At 46.9% G+C, this 17,340-nt stretch overlaps 1 protein-coding gene across 5 annotated transcripts in view; it reads right to left on the bottom strand.

Moving 5' to 3' along the window:
- The window catches only part of LOC126519156 (acetylcholinesterase-like), a 105,103-nt gene that overhangs the window by 20,794 nt on the left and 66,969 nt on the right, over positions 1-17,340 (bottom strand). For 4 of the 5 annotated variants that reach the window (XM_055065145.1, XM_055065144.2, XM_050168764.2 and 1 more), the window contains exon 2: positions 737-1,022. The exons of the other annotated variant lie outside the window; for it this stretch is intronic. In XM_055065145.1, coding sequence (XP_054921120.1) covers positions 737-1,003 — 267 coding nt within the window. In that variant the 5' untranslated portion in view covers positions 1,004-1,022. The remainder of the gene's footprint in view (positions 1-736; positions 1,023-17,340) is intronic. 5 annotated transcript variants of the gene reach the window in all.

Raw genomic sequence — 17,340 nt, 5'->3', positions numbered from 1 at the left:
AGCCTTTTCTACTCCTCCTCCTCCTGCACTGATGGCGGGGGATTGCGAGCTAGGGGCACATAAAGGCTAAAGAAAGCATTTGCTGCTCTGATGAAATCAAGTCCGTTTGTTGAGATGTTGGCTCAAGCGACGTTCCTTGTTCTATGACTATTGAGCTCCCGCGGTATGAAATACTGACACGTGTACTTGTTCATCCTGATGGGGTGACCGCATTTCATCGTCCAACAAATGTTATTGCTTGGTGCAGGACGCACCTGCATGTATTGGAAGTTTCTGGAATGTTATCGATGGGTCTATCCGCTGTCTACTGTCACCGAACTTTGTGTAGTCTAATTGCATGTATGCCCTACGCGAATTGAGTAGTAATTTCCGAAAGACACGCGGACACCAGCCGTTTCTCTGGTACTTTCGATTACTCATGCATAAAAGCCGACGCGCTTCACCCACTCATCAGATTTTCGACGATCGCCGACTGTGTTCGCCACTATTGTTCTACTTTTTAGTGTAACTTTATTTTGTGGGCACAGGTTCACCCAATAAAAAGTCAGTTTCGTCATTCGCAGTGTTTTGCGACTGTAGTCTTCATCGACACTACAACGTGATAATACTAAGCGCTTGCCCCTTTTGTCAGTTTTTGATTTTCTGCATGATTTTCTGTTACGTGTGTCTTTCCACACGTAACAATATCAAGCAACCTCCCCATGTCGCAGGCTATCGCAGTCTTCTATACACGTACCTGAGGGCACACTGTAGATCCTGCAGTGGCATCTAATGTTCCTTCCCACGGTGCCTTTGGTTGTGGAGGACGGAACCTGAGCTTGCCTACGGGAGGCTCGGCGAAAGGAATGCCGCGGTACTCCTCCACACTCTTGCCAAGACTGCGAACAATCTTGCCACGAACATGGCCCTCCGTTGTCTGCCTCTCGACGTGCATGTCTTCAGCCAGGGCACTCTTAAGGGCCGTGAGGGCAAGGAGCGCCAACAACGCTGCTTTGACCGCCATTGCTCTACACTCTGCTTACCTGCACGATCAAAGATATTGTCAAATGGAATTACGCGAGTAAACACAGTGATCATTTTTTACATTGGTCGATTGATTGCTCTGCGTGTAAAGGGACTCTGAGAACGACACTTGCTCAGGCTAGGCTTGTAAAACATCCTTTCAAATTTCTACTATTCATTTGGCTGAGCGAAGTTGGATGTTAGTCGAGAGACCGGACGCGAAACGCCTCCCTTGCAGAATCTTGCGGCTGCAACTCAGCTTCGAAACGTCAATGCGACGTCGCTGATTTCATATGGCACGCATTTTCGAATACTTGGGCCGACCGCAAAAGTTTGTAAAACCACCTTAGTCGTGTTTTCTTCCGTTAGTATACAGTGTAGTCCTTCTTTATTTGAAAAAGTTAGATGCGAATAAGCGCTGTTACCACAGGTGTCACTAGAGTGAGTTGATGTTCCAATATCCTTTTTAAGACAATTCTAACTCAACCAGGCTCTTGTGTTGGTTGTGCGGCTAGTGGGAGGAATCCTTTCTATCGTCATTTTCTCCACCACGCCTTACATCATGTGCCATCATCATTAGCGTCGTGTGTATGCCTGTACATGGCCTCCTATATAACTTCTGAGCCTGCCGGATGATGGGTGAACCAATGGAAAGCGGCCGTATTTGGAACTATGGCGGTGGCCCTGCTTACCTAGGGGGGTCTTGAGCACACTTACGTTTTTGTACCTCGCTGCTTACAACAAAAAGCATGTGCATCAATAAAAGAGCAGCAGCATACATCTGATTGCCAAATTATTAGCGACGCTATAGCGAATGAATAAATACCACACACTGTTGGAACTTCTACAGAGGGGGCGCCACTTACGTTGAGGTCTCCGGCTAGGTCACCCCGCACAGGCACGGCTTTTGAACCGCCCGCAACCGCTACTCAAAATAATTATTATGTGAAGAGTGCAAATAACTTTGGTGGTGTGCTGCCGCTACTCTGTGGCAACGCCATACCACGATCGCCTAGTGCTTGGTGAGTGTTGCCGCTACCCTCACTATGCTTTGATCTTAACTAAGTCGCGTTTCCACAAATGACGGCCATTTTTCGGTCATACGACAAACACAGAAATTATCTAGGAGACTGTGGTTTGTAGTTCGAATCGCGAGCCGCGAATGCAATGATCTTTCTTCACCGACCGGCTACTGCTGCTCGATTCATGGCCCATCCACCGAAACCAAAACCAAACTTGGCCGCGGCCACCACTTCGCTCACCGCTTGGCCTTTGCCTTTCCGAATAAATACAAGGCCTACGGTACGCCATGTGAGGCGCCGTGACGTTACCCTACAGTGTTACGTCAAAGCGAAGTATTTTTGCCCCATTCAAGGCTCTTTCTGATAGGTTGGTAGGTCGGTTCGTTCCTTGCTTAGTTCTAGGACTCTTCCATTGAAGGAAATGCAAAGCCGACGGTGGAATGAAACGTCTGGCCTCCTGCACAGAAGTACAATGCTCTAATCAATAGGCAACGGTCGTACGCGCATATGCATCGTCCCAAAGAAAACTAGACTCCTTTATATGCTTGGCGCGTGCGTCACGTGCCAGCTACTCGCATTCGTCGCTCGCGCGAGCTAGGGCTTTGAGACGCTGTGTTACATGGAGCCGAAACTGCGCGATCGGCCCACAAGCTCCAGTCCTTTCCTCGTAACAGCTAACGCTACGTAGAAGCTGTGAGACATTGCACCACCTTCATGGTCGGCCTAGGTCGAACAGGTTTTGTCTTTTCCTCGCAGGAGTACGAAAGTCATTGTCGTTTTAACCTAAAGCATGTGACATTGACATAGATTCACATCCTATGACGACCCGCCGCGGTTTCTTAGTGGCTGTGGCGCTGCGTGCTACCCTCGATGCGGACGCGGTGGCCGCCTTTCGATAACGGAGAAATGCAAAACACTTTTATGTTAAAAACGCTCGTCGACTTCGAATTAGGTGCGCGGTAAAGTATCCCAGGAGGCTAAAATTAATCCGTAGTGCCCCAGTACGGCTTGCCACATGTTGAGATTATGGTTTTTGCCGAACATGAACAATTAATTTAACCTATCATTTCACAAATCGTAACATGACAAAGACGACACCTCAAACCATGTTTGCCTAGTATGTGCCCGTCCAGTAGGTATGAAGAACTCAAAATCCGGTACTGGTGTTAGACACATGCTTGAGTTACACACACAACTGCTCTCATAAGAAATACGTTGGTCCGCCATGCTTGGTAGACGGGTACCTGCAAAATGCTTCGCATAGCGCCAGTTCCCACAGTGCGTAAGATCTGCATAATTTTATAGGAATGGTTTTTTGGACTGTTCTCCCTAGATTTCGGCCACTGGCTTCTGGTATGAGCGAAGTATACGCGGAGAACTTGCATCACTATGCCAGAGGCTATTGGGTCAGCCGCTGCCTTGCACGATTGCCGCTTCTGGTATGGTGCAGAACAGCATGAGGTATAGTGCAAAGTAAGGCGAACGACGGTTTATGTCATATTTCATTTCATTTCATTACATTATACCCCTCAGGGCCAAGGGCATTACAGAAGGGGAGTGGTAAATACAAAATAATGAAGAAGACAAATACACTTGGTTACATGAGTGTTTAACTGGCACTTGTATATGAAATATTGCTACACGCGTGTGATATTTGATTGTTTGAACGAGGCGCGTGGGCGAAATCACTCGAGAAAATAGAAGGAAGACTGAACTGGGCTCGCGCTGTGAATCTAACCGGACAGCACTGCTACCGCTGTTGTAAACATAACCTGTAATTAGTTGTTCGTCTTACTGACCCGTCCTTCGCGTAACATTGTGGTGGAGAGTGCTGTTCCCCGTCCTTGCCACGGAGCTCCACAGCTGCCGCACCGTCCCGCTTTCCGCCATGGCTCCCGGTGACGATACCTCGTCTCCTTCTACTCCTGTGACCCCGACAACAACGTACGTTACGGTTACAAATCCCCTCAATCCTGGCATATTCTCCGGCCAAGATAATGTCGACGTTGAGGACTGGCTCAACGTATATGAGCATGATAGCGAAACCAACTGCTGAGACCCTACCATTATACTAGCCAATCTCCTATTCTATTTGGGCGGAACTCCTCGTGTTTTTCTATTCTATTTGGGCGGAACTCCAGCGATCTCCTTCATTCAGGCAGTTGTATGGCAACAATTCGCAAACCTGGATTTTCCTGCTGCCTGCTCCATCTGCCGATCTGGTGCGCTTCCGGTGCCGACTGCTCCGCCTCACGGCGATCTGTATCCCCCTCCCAGATACCGCAACCCGGCCTAGTAGAGAACTCCGGACGACAAGCCCATTTGATTCCGTTGCCTCCGCATTGGCCACGTCGCTCGCCACTGCCGCACCTCCTGGACGTCACCGTATTCAAAGAAATTCTCGCCCATATGCCAACCCACGCCGTTACTCGCCTAGCCGTATGCCGTTTACTTCTGACGTATCCGTCGATGTCAGTCGTCCTGCTCACTCGCCGTCACCTCAGCGCCGTCGGTCCCCGTCACCCCAGTCACGCCGCTATTCGTCACCGACCAATTATGGACCATCCAGGACGGAAAACTAGGCCATATGGAGGTAGTGCTGCATCACATTCGTCCTGTCCAAATCCTCCATTGACGCTCCTCAGGAACACGAACATAAGTGAAGTAGACGTAGATGGTGTTCCGTTGACGACATTAATTGAAACTGGAGCCCAAGTGTCAATAATGAGCGATAATCTATGTCGTCGCCTCAAAAACGTTCGCCGATGGAGCCACAGTTGCCGTTAGGGGTATGCGCACTGCTCGCATAGGAATTGCTGGCCGCCAAGTTCCAGTCCTGTTCCCCGTGCTGACTAGTTGCCCTCATGACCTAATCTTCGGGGTAGACTTTATGACGACGCATTCTGCCCTCATCGACTGTTCCATCAGTACGCTTTGCTTCGAGCTTCCTCTTCTTTCAGACGTTCGCCCTGGACAACCGAACCCCCTCTTCACTACAGTGTTTGTTTGCTTACCTCCAAAAGCCCTAACCGTCGTCGAATTGGCCTCAACGGCAACCGTGCCTGATGGCGACTATGTCGGCGCGCCAATTCGTGATGTCCTCCTGGCACGCGACATCTATGTGCTACACTCCGTTTTAACCCTTGCCACTAATCAGATGTGTCACGCCGTTATCAATTTTGGCTCGACGAAGCAAGTGTTACCTGGAGGCATAGCGGTGGCCACGCTCCGGTCAGGGGCCGACGAACACGTCACTGCTTTTGCAGCCGACGCGTCTCCAGATACCCCTGATTACCCGCAGGATGCCTTGAACTTCAACGGCCCGTAACGTCCCATGGTCGCGCCGGACCTCGCTCCTGACCAAACAGCCACCCTATATCACCTTTTGGCTTCCTACCGCGACATAGTTGACACTGACAATCGACCACTGTGTCAGACGTTCCTTGCTAAGCATCGGATAAACAGTGGTGATGCAGTTCCCATTCACCGCCGACCATATCGCGTGTCCACGGCAGAGAGGCATTCTTGAGCTCTCGTCGAGTCCTTGGGCGTCGCCGTTCGTGCTCGTCAAAAAGAAAGATGGCACGTGTTGTTTCTGCGTTGATTACCGCCACCTAAACCAAATTACTAAAAACGACGTTTGCCCTTTACCATGAATCGACGACGCTCTTGATTGCCTTGACGGTGCCAAATACGTTTCGTCCATTTAATCTTCGATCTGTATATTGCCAGATTTCCGTAGATGAGAAAGATCAAGAAAAGACCGCTTTCGTCATTCCAGATGGCCTCTACCAATTCAGGGTTATGCCTGTGGGTTTATGCAACGCCCATGCCACGTTTGAACGGATGACTGACTCTCTGCTTCAAGGTTTCGAATGGTCAACATGCCTTTGTTACTTCGACAACGTCCTTGTGCTTTCTCCTGAATTTGAGACGCACCTTGAGCGCGTCCCAGCTATCCTTGACGTCTTCGGCAAGGCTGGGCTCCAATTAAACTCATCGAAGTGCCACTTCGGGGGCCAACACATTACAGTGCTAGGCCATCTAGTCAATGCTTCCGGAGTTCAACCTCACCCGGAGAAGGTTCGAGCAGTAACGGCTTTTCCTCTACCTCAGTCGGTCAAGGACGTCCATAGTTTTGTGGAGCTCTGTTCTTATTTCCGACGGTTCCTGAAAGATTTCGCAGCAATCGCTCGACCACTCACTGAACTTCTGAAGAAAGACGTGCCTTTTACATGGGGTTCGCCTCAGGCTGCCGCACTTTCACGCCTTATCACGATTCTCACCAATCCACCTGTCTTGGCCCACTTTGACCCGTCCGCACCTACAAAGGTCCGAACCGATGCCAGTGGTTATTAGATCGGCGCCGTCCTATTGCAACGCCAACACGGACACGACCGCGTTATAGCCTACGCCAGCCGGTTCCTGAAAACTGCAGAGCACAACTATTCGATTACGGAGTTCGAATGCCTTGCTCGCGTCTGGCCTGTTTCACAGTTCCGCCCATATTTATATGCCAAGCGCTTCTCAGCAATCACGGACAATCCGTTGGGTTTCGTGACTCAGAGATCCCACTGGCCGGCTCGGTCGTTTGGCCACCGACTACACTAATGTACCTACACAGTGAATTGCAAATCCGGACCGCAACACCACAACGCATCTTGCCTCTCTGGCTACCCAGTGGAAGACGCGACCTCTACGTCTGATACTGGCATCGACGCCTGTGTTCTCTCTGTTTTTCCATTGCTCCATGTCTCCGACGAGCAGCGCCGTGACCCGTCCTTGCGTATCGTCATTGACCGCCTGGAATCATCACTCGCCGAAAGTTCCCTTCGCTTATTCACACTTTAAGATGGCGTGCTCTACCGCCACGACGTTAACCCCGACGGCCCTGAATTACTCCTTGTGATCCCTAAACACCTTCGCTCGGCTGTTCTCTACGAACTTCACGACCTCCCCACTGCCGGTCACCTTGCTGTGTCACGTACCAACGACCGGATCTGCCGACGCTTCTTTTGGCCAGGGCCTGCTCGCTCTGTTCGAAGATACGTAGCTGCGTGTGAGAAAAGCCAGCGACGCAATCTAACAATAAATCAATCAAAGAATCAAATATCACACGCGTGTAGCATATTAGCTATGGCTTCACGGAACTGTTCATAATTAGTAAGGCCTACAACTTCAGCGGGAAGATGGTTCCAGTCACGTGCGGTTCGCGGCAGGAATGAATATGAGAAAATTTTAGTATTGCATGACAAAATTCCGACTTTGCACAGATGATCAATGCGACGGGATACACAAATTTAATCGGGGATGACGTGATCTCGTAGAGTATGATGAATGTAGAACTTGTGGAGGAGGGCAATACGAGACACGTTTCTGCGAGATGCCAGCGATGGGAGGCAAAGATTAGATTTCATGTTAGTTATACTCGCTATGCAGTTGTAGTTAGCATGGATAAAATGTACAGTGTTGTTTTGAACCATCTGAAGGTCAGTGATTAGGTTTTCATGAGCTCGGTCCCATACCGGAGTCGCGTATTCGAGTTTGGGCTGTATTAAAGTATTATATAGCAAAACGTTCAACGTAGTAGGCACGTTGAAAAAGTTGCGACGTAGGTAGCCAAGCATGCGATTAGCGTTTTCAATTTTGTTCTCAGTATCAAGAGACCAGCTTAGGTTAGAAGTTATGTAAACACCGAAATATTTATATGAAGAAACTGATTCCAATGACTTGGTGTCAATATAGTACGACGGTATGGTAGATGTTTTCCTAGACACACGCACGACTTCGCATTTGTTAATATTTAGCTCCCTGCACCATTCGTTGCACCAGTTCCCTATAGTGCTAAGGTCCGACTGAAGTAATTCTATATCGTTAGCATTGGCAATTTCTCTGAAAATGACGCAATCATCAGCAAACAGATGGATATGGGAGTTGATAAGTGAGGGAACATCATTAACGAAACTAGGAACAGTAGGGGTCCAAGGACGGAACCCTGTGGAACACCTGAAGGGACATCTGTAAAATCGGAGTTACTGCCGTTAGCACAAATAGCGAGCGGCTGAGCAGAAAATACTCAATCCATTTCAAAAGGTTCCTGTCAATGTTCAGTTATTTTAGTTTGTGAAGCAATAGTTTGTGATACACCTTGTCGAATGATTTATAATAATCCAAGAATATACAATCGGCTAGTGATTATTGGTCAAGAATATGGGTTAGTGCATGTGCGAACGATATTAATTGGGTTTCACAGCAGTAAGATTTCCGAAAATCGTGTTGTGCTGACGTAGAAAAATTACTTCAGTTCAATGAAATTAACCAGGTTGGTAAAAATAATATGTTCGAGCATCGGCCAGTTCGTTGCTGTGTATACCACAGTGACTGGGAATCCACTGAAATGTTATGTGGTGGCCGTTTTCTTTGCGCTAAAGTGTATAGCTCGTCTTGAAGTGTATAGCTCTTCTTGAAGAGCCAACACTCTGTAAGCGCTTTCTTTCAACAACATTCTAAGTCGTTGCAGAACCAATTTTGTGTCACTGAAGACTGTCCATACTTTGGGAGGCTGTCGCGAAATATATTGAACGGCCTCTCTGATTGGCACTAGTTCCGTAGATGTTGTAGTCGTCTTGTTACACAGACGAAACCGTCGAATGATTTGATTTGAAAGCCACTCCAGACGCATACGACGAGACCGATCCGTCTGTATGCACATTCACCGAGGAATCATATTCTCTCCACATATACTCAAGTGTTAAATGTCTGAGGCCGATGGTAGGTGTTCGCGATTTTAGAAATTCCGGGAATAGAAAAACGTACCCGTATTTTGGACATCACCCATGGGGCATACGTGGAAGGACAGCAGGGGCAAAATATGATGGTATGGCAGATTTTTGGCATTTAATGGCCCTCGAGAAAGTGGAGTCCGGCCGTATGTCGGGAAGTGTCGATAAGGGGTGGCGTCCATGACAGCACAGGGAAAGGGGTGACGCGAGCCTCCTCAATTGTTCCGTAGGTTGAGGTGCAATGTGGAACACCGAGACATGTTTTCAGCATCTGTTCCTGGGCACTTTCCAGCGTACGCAAACATGGCCGGCTCATGTTTGATAAAACTGTCAGGCTATACCGAATGTAGCCGACGTAGAGAGCCTGGTACAGCCGGAGTAGCGAATGCTCAGATGGACCCCACTTCAGACCGGCCAGAAAGCGAAAAACTTGAGCAAGCCCAGGTAACCTTTTTTCTTTAGCATTGCCCCTTGCTTCGACCATGAAACACCGCGGTCAATGACAACGCCGAGGTTTCTGTGGTGGGTTACATATGGGATGACATCGCCATTGATAATAATTCCATACCAACACATAAGTTTTCGTGTGAACGCTATCGCAGCGCACTTATATTGGGCCAGTTGCAGTCCTAGCTACTGCAGGTACTGAGACGTTAAAGAAACAGGTCACTGCAATCTTGCAGGAAATTGCGGTTGCGTGACTGCAGACGCCCATATGCATAGTTCGTCTGCGTAAGTGCTGGTGCGTACTGTATCAGGAATTATTTCCGCAAGGCCAATAAGGGCCACAATGAAAAGAGTCGGGCTGAGCACTCCTCCTTGAGGAACTCCACGGACCACAACGTGTCTTCTCGTTTCGCCATCATTCGTGGACATGGAGACTGTGCGACCGTCCAGGTAATTTTCAATCCACATGTAGAGATTACCGCCGATGCCCAAATTATTTAGGGCATCAAGAGTGGCGTCGGGCAGTATATTGTCATAGGCTCCTTTTATGTCTGAGAAAACTGACCCTACAAATCGGTGTCGCCTTTTTCCGTGTTCGACCGTGGACACGAGATCAGTGACCCCATCTATTGCAGACCGTCCACGTCTAAATCCAGTCATCATTTCAGGATAAAGCTCATTCTTTTCCATGAACCATTCTAATCTAGTGAGCACCATCCATTCCATCCCTTTACCGACACAGCTAGCTAAATCTACCGGCCGGTAAGATGACATTTCTTAATGCAATTTTCCTGCCTTTAGGAGGGCCACCAAGCGGCTGGTTTTCCACTGATTCGAGACTGCACTGGATGACCACATGGCGTTATAGTACGACAGCAGGACTTTCTTACTTTGCACACCAAGGTGGCACAGAGCAGTATATGAAATGCCGTGAGGTCCAGGTGCAGAAGATCGTTTCGAAGCCGCAAGTGCAGCTTCCGATTCCGCCATCGTGAAAGGAAGGTCAAGACGTGCATCTTTAGGAGGTGGCACGGGTCAATCTAATGTTGGACATGTTAAAATATCGGTACGGGTGACTCTCTTCCAGAATTCTTCGGCAACCTGCCCTTCCGTCAGAGATTGGTGAAGTGCTAGAGCACGGAAAGGATGTTTTTGAGGAGGAGGGGCATGAAGGCATAGTACTATCTGCCAGATCCGAGAAAGTGGCTTTCGAAGATCCAGAGACGAACAGAAGGTCCTCCACCGTTGTTTTCCCATTTTTTAAAGTGGCACCGTATTTTTCTTGGAGCTCCTCGACATAAGACAAGGTCTAATGACGATTGAGTTCGCCTAACCTTCCTTTCCGCTCTACAACGGATCGCGCGGTGCCGTTCATATTCGATATCAATCACCGTTCTGGATTGTGGTGCACTGGTAAACTTAGTTGTCTTCTGCACTGAAGATACAGTATTGTTTTCTATATCAGATGTTGAAGTGATGTCTCCGCAATACTCTACGACACATGTAGAGAATGTGGGCCAAGCAGTGCAGCGTACAGCAGATGCTGTCGATTGCTCAAACCAGTTCGTCTGCACATATGTTGGTATATGATCGCTCCCATGCGTTTCTTTGTCCAAGCACCAGCTGACTGAGGGCAGGACGCTCTGAGATACGATAGTGAGGTCTAGGCAACCTGCATAGGTAGTGCCGCGGATGTAAGTTGGGGGCCCATCGTTGATGACAGTCAGACCTTTAGTGTCTATGAAGTCGATCAAGTTCCTGCTCCGACAGTTCATTGCGCCACTTCTCCAGTAAGAAGGACGAGCATTGAAATCTCCAATAACAACATGAGGGTCTGGGCAACATTGTAACACAGTGGATAGGTAGGAGAGGTCAAGTCTTTGTCTACGAGGTATGTGGTCGCCGATGATCTAAAATACATGTAGTTTATGTTTTAGTGTCACACACACATATTCATTGCTGTCATGTGAGTGATCGTGTGCCGAACAAACGTCATATCACTGCGTATACACTAACACTTTGCTCTTGTGTCCATCGTCACGTGACCACAGCTTAGCGCATCTGGAAAGGCGAAATTCCGAGGTGAGATTTGGCTCGCATTTCAAGATCACTGGGACGCGGTATTTGAACACCATTTGCCTAAAGTCAGACATGCCGCCACATAGACCTCGAGCATTCCATGACATTATAACAGAATGATGGATCTTCTGTTCCAATGTCCAGTGTTTTATCATGGGAGCCATGATCGCCACCCTTACTTTAGAGTCGCAAATAGAGGCTCCATAGCCTCTAATGCCTTCACGTTAGATAGTGCAGTTGGCGTTGACAACCCGGAGAGCAATATGCGCCTAGTGTTGACTAGCTGTTTAAGCACGCCTATCACCTTTTCATTTCCAAGCCTTTCATTACCCTCCCTGCTCTTGGGGAGCGCCGAAGGAGTATCTTCACCTGAAACCCTTTGTGGTAGCGAAGGTCACTCTACAGCCGAAGAGGTTGGACGCACGTTGAATGACGGCTCATTCCTTGACGGGCGCGGAGGTACTGAGGGAGGCGCATCTTGTGTGTGCCGGCCTTGCTCTCTCAGTGGCAGAATGAATGGATAGTCCATCAACAAGCTTGCTGATACCGAATGGAGCAACAATTATGGAGGCCACGTTAACATAGTTAAAGTGCTTTGTACTTGGCATATGTTCGCTAGATGTGGCTGTGAAATTTTCTGAAAATGTATGGTTTGGTATGGTGGTTTGGTATTGGAACAACGGAAGAGTCATTAAAGACAAGGCTGTTTTCAATCGAAAGAATAATTGCACGTCAAAATAATTTAACATTGGTGGCAAGCAATGAAGGGAGAACATGTGAATGGAAGTGCTTTTTGGCGTCGTTGAGCGATTGCACATGTGCGTTTGACGCCGCAATCTTCGGAGCTTCTTTTTATTTGTTAAAAGGTTAATGTGATTACTGTACTAGGGAGAGTTTGTGTGAGTTGCAATGGTGCGTTGAGGAATGTACTGTTCAGTTAGATGGGTGACTATAGCTGTGAACACGTTCCAATTAGTTTGTACACTACGGTGTTCAATGCCATCGAGGAAAACGCCGATAAAAGAAGATAGTGCATTAGTTATGGTCTGATAATTTGCTCTGTAGTAGTCTCGTATTATTTTTTTCTTCTTGTTAGTTTCCGGACGGCCTGGTTTAATATCAAACTGTAGAAGCAAGTGGTCGCTAATTCATGGCAGGTACGTTACAGGTGATACTATGTCGGGTCGATTAGTGTGGGCTAAATCTAGTGCATTCGCCGTGTTAGCTGTTATTCTAGCTGCATGGGCGCACATCTGCACGAGTGAGAATACGGAACACACACATAAAAAGTCGCGAGCTTGAGATGAGAGTGCGGATATTAAAGGGAGGTCGGTATTCCATATTATGTTTGGTAAATTAAAATCGCCAAGTAGGAACAGCGGTGATGAAGGAAAGCTGGTTGCAACGATGTTAACAGCGTCATAAAGTTCGTTGCTAAGGTTAGGTGACGACGAAGATGGACGGTAGCATACCCCTGTTGCAACTTTCTGATGATTAAATGTTATTGCTGACCATACTGATTCTAGATCAGTCTGCACATGTATACATGATGATGGCATATCATTGGATATTGCGAGAAGCACGCCGCCGCCTCTCTGCCGGCTACGATCAGAACGATAGAATGAGAAGCGATGAGCATTGAAAAAGATATTAGCGTCGCAGACATGCGCAGTGAGCCATGTTTCCGCTGGGGCGAATATTTTACCGGAACACGTATCGATTGCTGATGTGAGTTGCACCTGTTAAGGACGCTTCTGATATAAGTAAAAAGAAGCGATACTGAAGCTGAGGCAGTCTGGCCACTACCCCTCACTCGTCCCAAAGAAATGTTGGCAGAGATAGCGGCAGAGGGCGAGCTGGCATGTGCGCGTCTCGTATCACTGCACATGCGCAAGTATTGACGTGATTTCAGACAAACAAACTTTTGTTCTCACGTCGTTGCCTTCTTGGTAGGCAATGCCAATCAGAAAGCAAAAGCTACGGACTAAGCGCAACATTAGAATAAAGCTTCTCTCGTTCTCTTTGTGGACATCGTTCCTTATTCTTCCATGTATCATGATCATCATCATCAGCAGCAGCAGCCATATTTAGGTTCAATGCCTAACGGAAACCATTCTCCCTGCGATCTCCAATTACCCGTGTTTTGCGCTAGCTGATTCCAGCTTGCACCTGCAAATTTCTTGACTTCATCACATCACCTAGTTTTTTGACGTCATCGACTGCACTTCCCTTCCCTTAGTGCCCATTGTGCACCTCTTATGCCCGCCGGTTGTCTACCCTCTGCTTTACATGGCCAGCCGAGCTCTATTTTTTTCTTTGAATGTCAACTAGAATATCGGCAACCCCATTTACTATCTGATCCACACCGCTCTCTTCCTGTCTGAACGTCTCCCCTAACATTTTCCGTTCGATGGTCGTTTGCATGGTCCTTAACTTGTTCGGGAGTTTCATTGTAATCCTCCAGCTCTCTGCCGCATATGTCAGCATTGGTAGAACTCACTGATTGTACACTTTTCTTTATCGAGACAGTGGCAAGCTCGTAATTAGGATTTCGTAGCGCCTGCCGTATGCACTCCAATCCATTTTTATTCTTCTGTAAGTTTCCTTCTGTTCATCAGGGTCCACTGTGGGTAGTTCACCTAGATAATCGTACTCCTCTAAAGACTCAAAAGGCTCACTGGCGATCCTGCATTCTTGTTCCCTTGCCAGGCTATTGAACATTGTCTGTCTTCCGCATATTATTCTTCAAACCCAATCTTACACTTTGCCGACTAAGGTCATCAATCATTTGTTGTAATTTGTCATCAGTGTTTCAGAATGAGACAATGTCATCCGCAAGCCTAGCGTTGCTGAGATATTCGCCGTTGATCGTCACTCCTAAACTTGAATACTTCTAAGCATGCAGTGAACAGCATTGGAGAGAATGTGTCCCCTTGCCTGAGAACTTTCTTGATAGGTAACTTTCGACTTGTCTTGTATAGAACCAACGTCGGTCCAGGTATAGTGGATGCTAGATACCGGATGTCATCACTCAATTGTCATCATTCTAACGTTATCTTTTCTTTGTCGCATTTTGTTCACTTGCAATCTTCGTCAGCTCGTCCTTGTCACGCCATTATAATTCTGTCGACTTCGCATCATCGTGAAGTCGTCGGAATGCCTTAATGTCATGCTGCTGTCAACATTGCGTCGTGGTCATGCCGGGGTCGTCCAGCCTTCGTGGTTGCATCATCACCGTTCCGCGTTCTTCACTATGCACTCGTCCCTCCCGTCCTGGTTATATAGTGATTGTGGTTATATAGTGGTAGTTACTCTGACGTTGTCAATCAGTAGTGGCCATTAGATTGCGGTCATCCCACTTTTTAATCCTTTATTATTGCCATTAATGGCAGCATTCTTCCCGTCATTCGTGACATTCCATGGTGACACCTTTGTAATCATGCAGCGTCGGCTTAGCGTAATCGCCATGTAGCTGTGGTCGTTGTGTAGTGGAGGTTCTACCGTCGTCGCTTCGGCGTCGTAAATCTGTCGTCGTCTCTCACCCAGTCATCATCTTTTCACGGGCGCCATTCAAATGTCGTGTTTGAAACGCATGGGAGCGGGCATGAAGACAAAAAAGAAGACTGAGGGTACAGAAGATACGCGCAGTGCAAGCAATAAAACAAAAAGAATGAATATGTCTCTTTTTCTGAATATCCCGTCTACTGACAATTCGATTTTTGGAAGTGTAAGCAGCTATGGAGGATATTCGACATCTGAGTTCCAAAATTCATTTCTTGGCAGTATGTGATCAGCAGCTAGCACTTTACAAGATATACATGCGGTATTCAGGATACACACACGTCTATACCGATGGCTCCAGCACATCAACCTCTTCAACTTCATCATTAATTAAACCGCACCTCAACAAACAAGAACCATCTCGTGCGACTTCATCCACAACGGCTGAACTGTTCGCAATGCTATGTGCGATAAAATTTATATTGTCAGTAGGAGATGCGCAAAAATGGGGAATTTTCAGCGATTCACAGGCGGCTCTAACATCACTCTGCAGCACAAAAGGGAAAACATTGAGTGATAGTATAATATACGAGACACTTAAAAACCTCACAAAGGTAAGCGCAGCGAAACATGTAATAGCATTTTAGTGGATACCGGGACATTGTAACATTCCTGGCAACACAGCAGCCGATGAAGCAGCACGACAAGCACACCTGAAAGATGACGTGGTTCCGCTCCCAATATGAAAGAATGAGTTACGTTGCATTATAAGGACAACGTCTTTCAAGATGTGCAGAAACATTTGGTTTGTCCAGAATTCCAAGAGCTCGGACTTATACCATGTTGGTCCGTTCATTGAATTCAAATTTTCATTATCATTAGACAGAACTATAGAAACCCTTATTCATCGATTAACGCTAGGCACTGCCTACACAAAGGATTTCTTACACAGAATTGGCCGTGCGGAAACCGCCCAATGTGATTGTGGATTTGTAGACGAAGATATACAGTGCTTCCTTCTAGATTGCCCACGTCACGACACACCAAGATGCCGACTTAAATCAACCCTAAATAAATTAGACCGCAGAACTTTCAGTTTAAAAGAACTTTTGGGTCCTTGGCCAACAACGTCTTTGCAGAAGAGCGCTTTAAGAGCACTAAAGACTTCTCTTCAAGACAGCGGCATTGTTGGACGTTATTAACGCTTTTATTGTTCCTTTCATTTCATTGTCGCTGTATATATGCATCTATTTGTGAATTACGTTATGTTGGCTGTTTTGTTTATGTTCTTTATGCTTATGTCGACATTATGTTGACTGTTTTTACGAGAGACTTTGTCACTAGCAGACAGTATCGTTTGTATTTTTGATACATTTATCTACATATATTTGGATGCATTTAGCTTGTATACTGTATGTACCATGTGCTTATTACGTCATAGTATTTCTCTGAAAATGTTGCGTGATTAAAATGGTGCCCATGGGGGGGGGGGACTAGAGGAAGAACTCTCCAAGAGAACGCCACGGAAATCAAATCAAATTGATGTATATCATCGAACGAGAACCTTGGTCGGGAGGCTTCTACGAAATAACAGTAACAAGAATGAAATCAGCAATGAGTAAAATTATTGGTAGAGACTGTTGTCAAATAAGGAATGCAAACAATCAGAACGGAAGTTTATACAATCCTTATTAATAGAGCGTTGACCGATGTGTACAGTGAACGGGCATTCGCATTTGCCTAGAGTATCAGCTGATATAATAGGTGAAAAACATAGGCTGCAAAATAGTACCGAATTTGAAAAGAAAGTGAGGAAATAAGTACTGTGGAGAAACACACAAAGATTGAGAAAGGATCGGTAGAAAAGGTGGAACAGAAAATACCTAAAAGTACATAGAGAGCAAAGCAACACAAGAGAGCAAGCAAGGACAGTTGAACGATGGGATATCAGTTTAACCTGTGCAACCACTCCTAGGTCCTTCTGAATGCTGGCTGGAAGTATACCCGGGGGCAGAGGGGAAGATGTCCACTACCCTCTTTTGTAAACCAAAGGAAAACTCTTTCGCCAACCTGAGCAACATCTTGACACCCTTGTATGTTGCTTCCGCTGATGAGAAGAAAAACTTTTCGTGACCCGGAAGTTATTGAGGCTCATGGGAGCGGTTAAGAAGTGAAACAAGAAAGACTCTGGACACTGAATGAAGTAGACAATAAAAGCAATAAATGAAATATATATTTGATATCATTAGCATCGAACGCTGGTGTCTCGCTTCATTTCAGCGACAGTCACCATTCCATCGCCTCGTCCCTCCTTTGTCGTCGTTGCTTCTTCGCGCGAGTTCGTTTTACCTTCGTAATTTTCTAGTCGTCAGCATACCGTCATTGTCAAGCAGCTGCGTTCTCTCGGTGGCCGTCGTCTGCTATTTTCATGCCATGAAACCTTCATTGTATTCGTTCCACCATCATTTTAGCGTTGGTATTTCATGGCCTTCAATAACCACTACTCT

The sequence above is a fragment of the Dermacentor andersoni genome, chromosome 10, assembly GCF_023375885.2.
Source record: "Dermacentor andersoni chromosome 10, qqDerAnde1_hic_scaffold, whole genome shotgun sequence".
Classification (NCBI taxonomy): Eukaryota; Metazoa; Arthropoda; class Arachnida; order Ixodida; family Ixodidae; genus Dermacentor; species Dermacentor andersoni.
The sequence above is the reverse complement of the archived record's forward strand: the minus strand, read 5'-3'. Positions and strand labels throughout refer to the sequence as shown.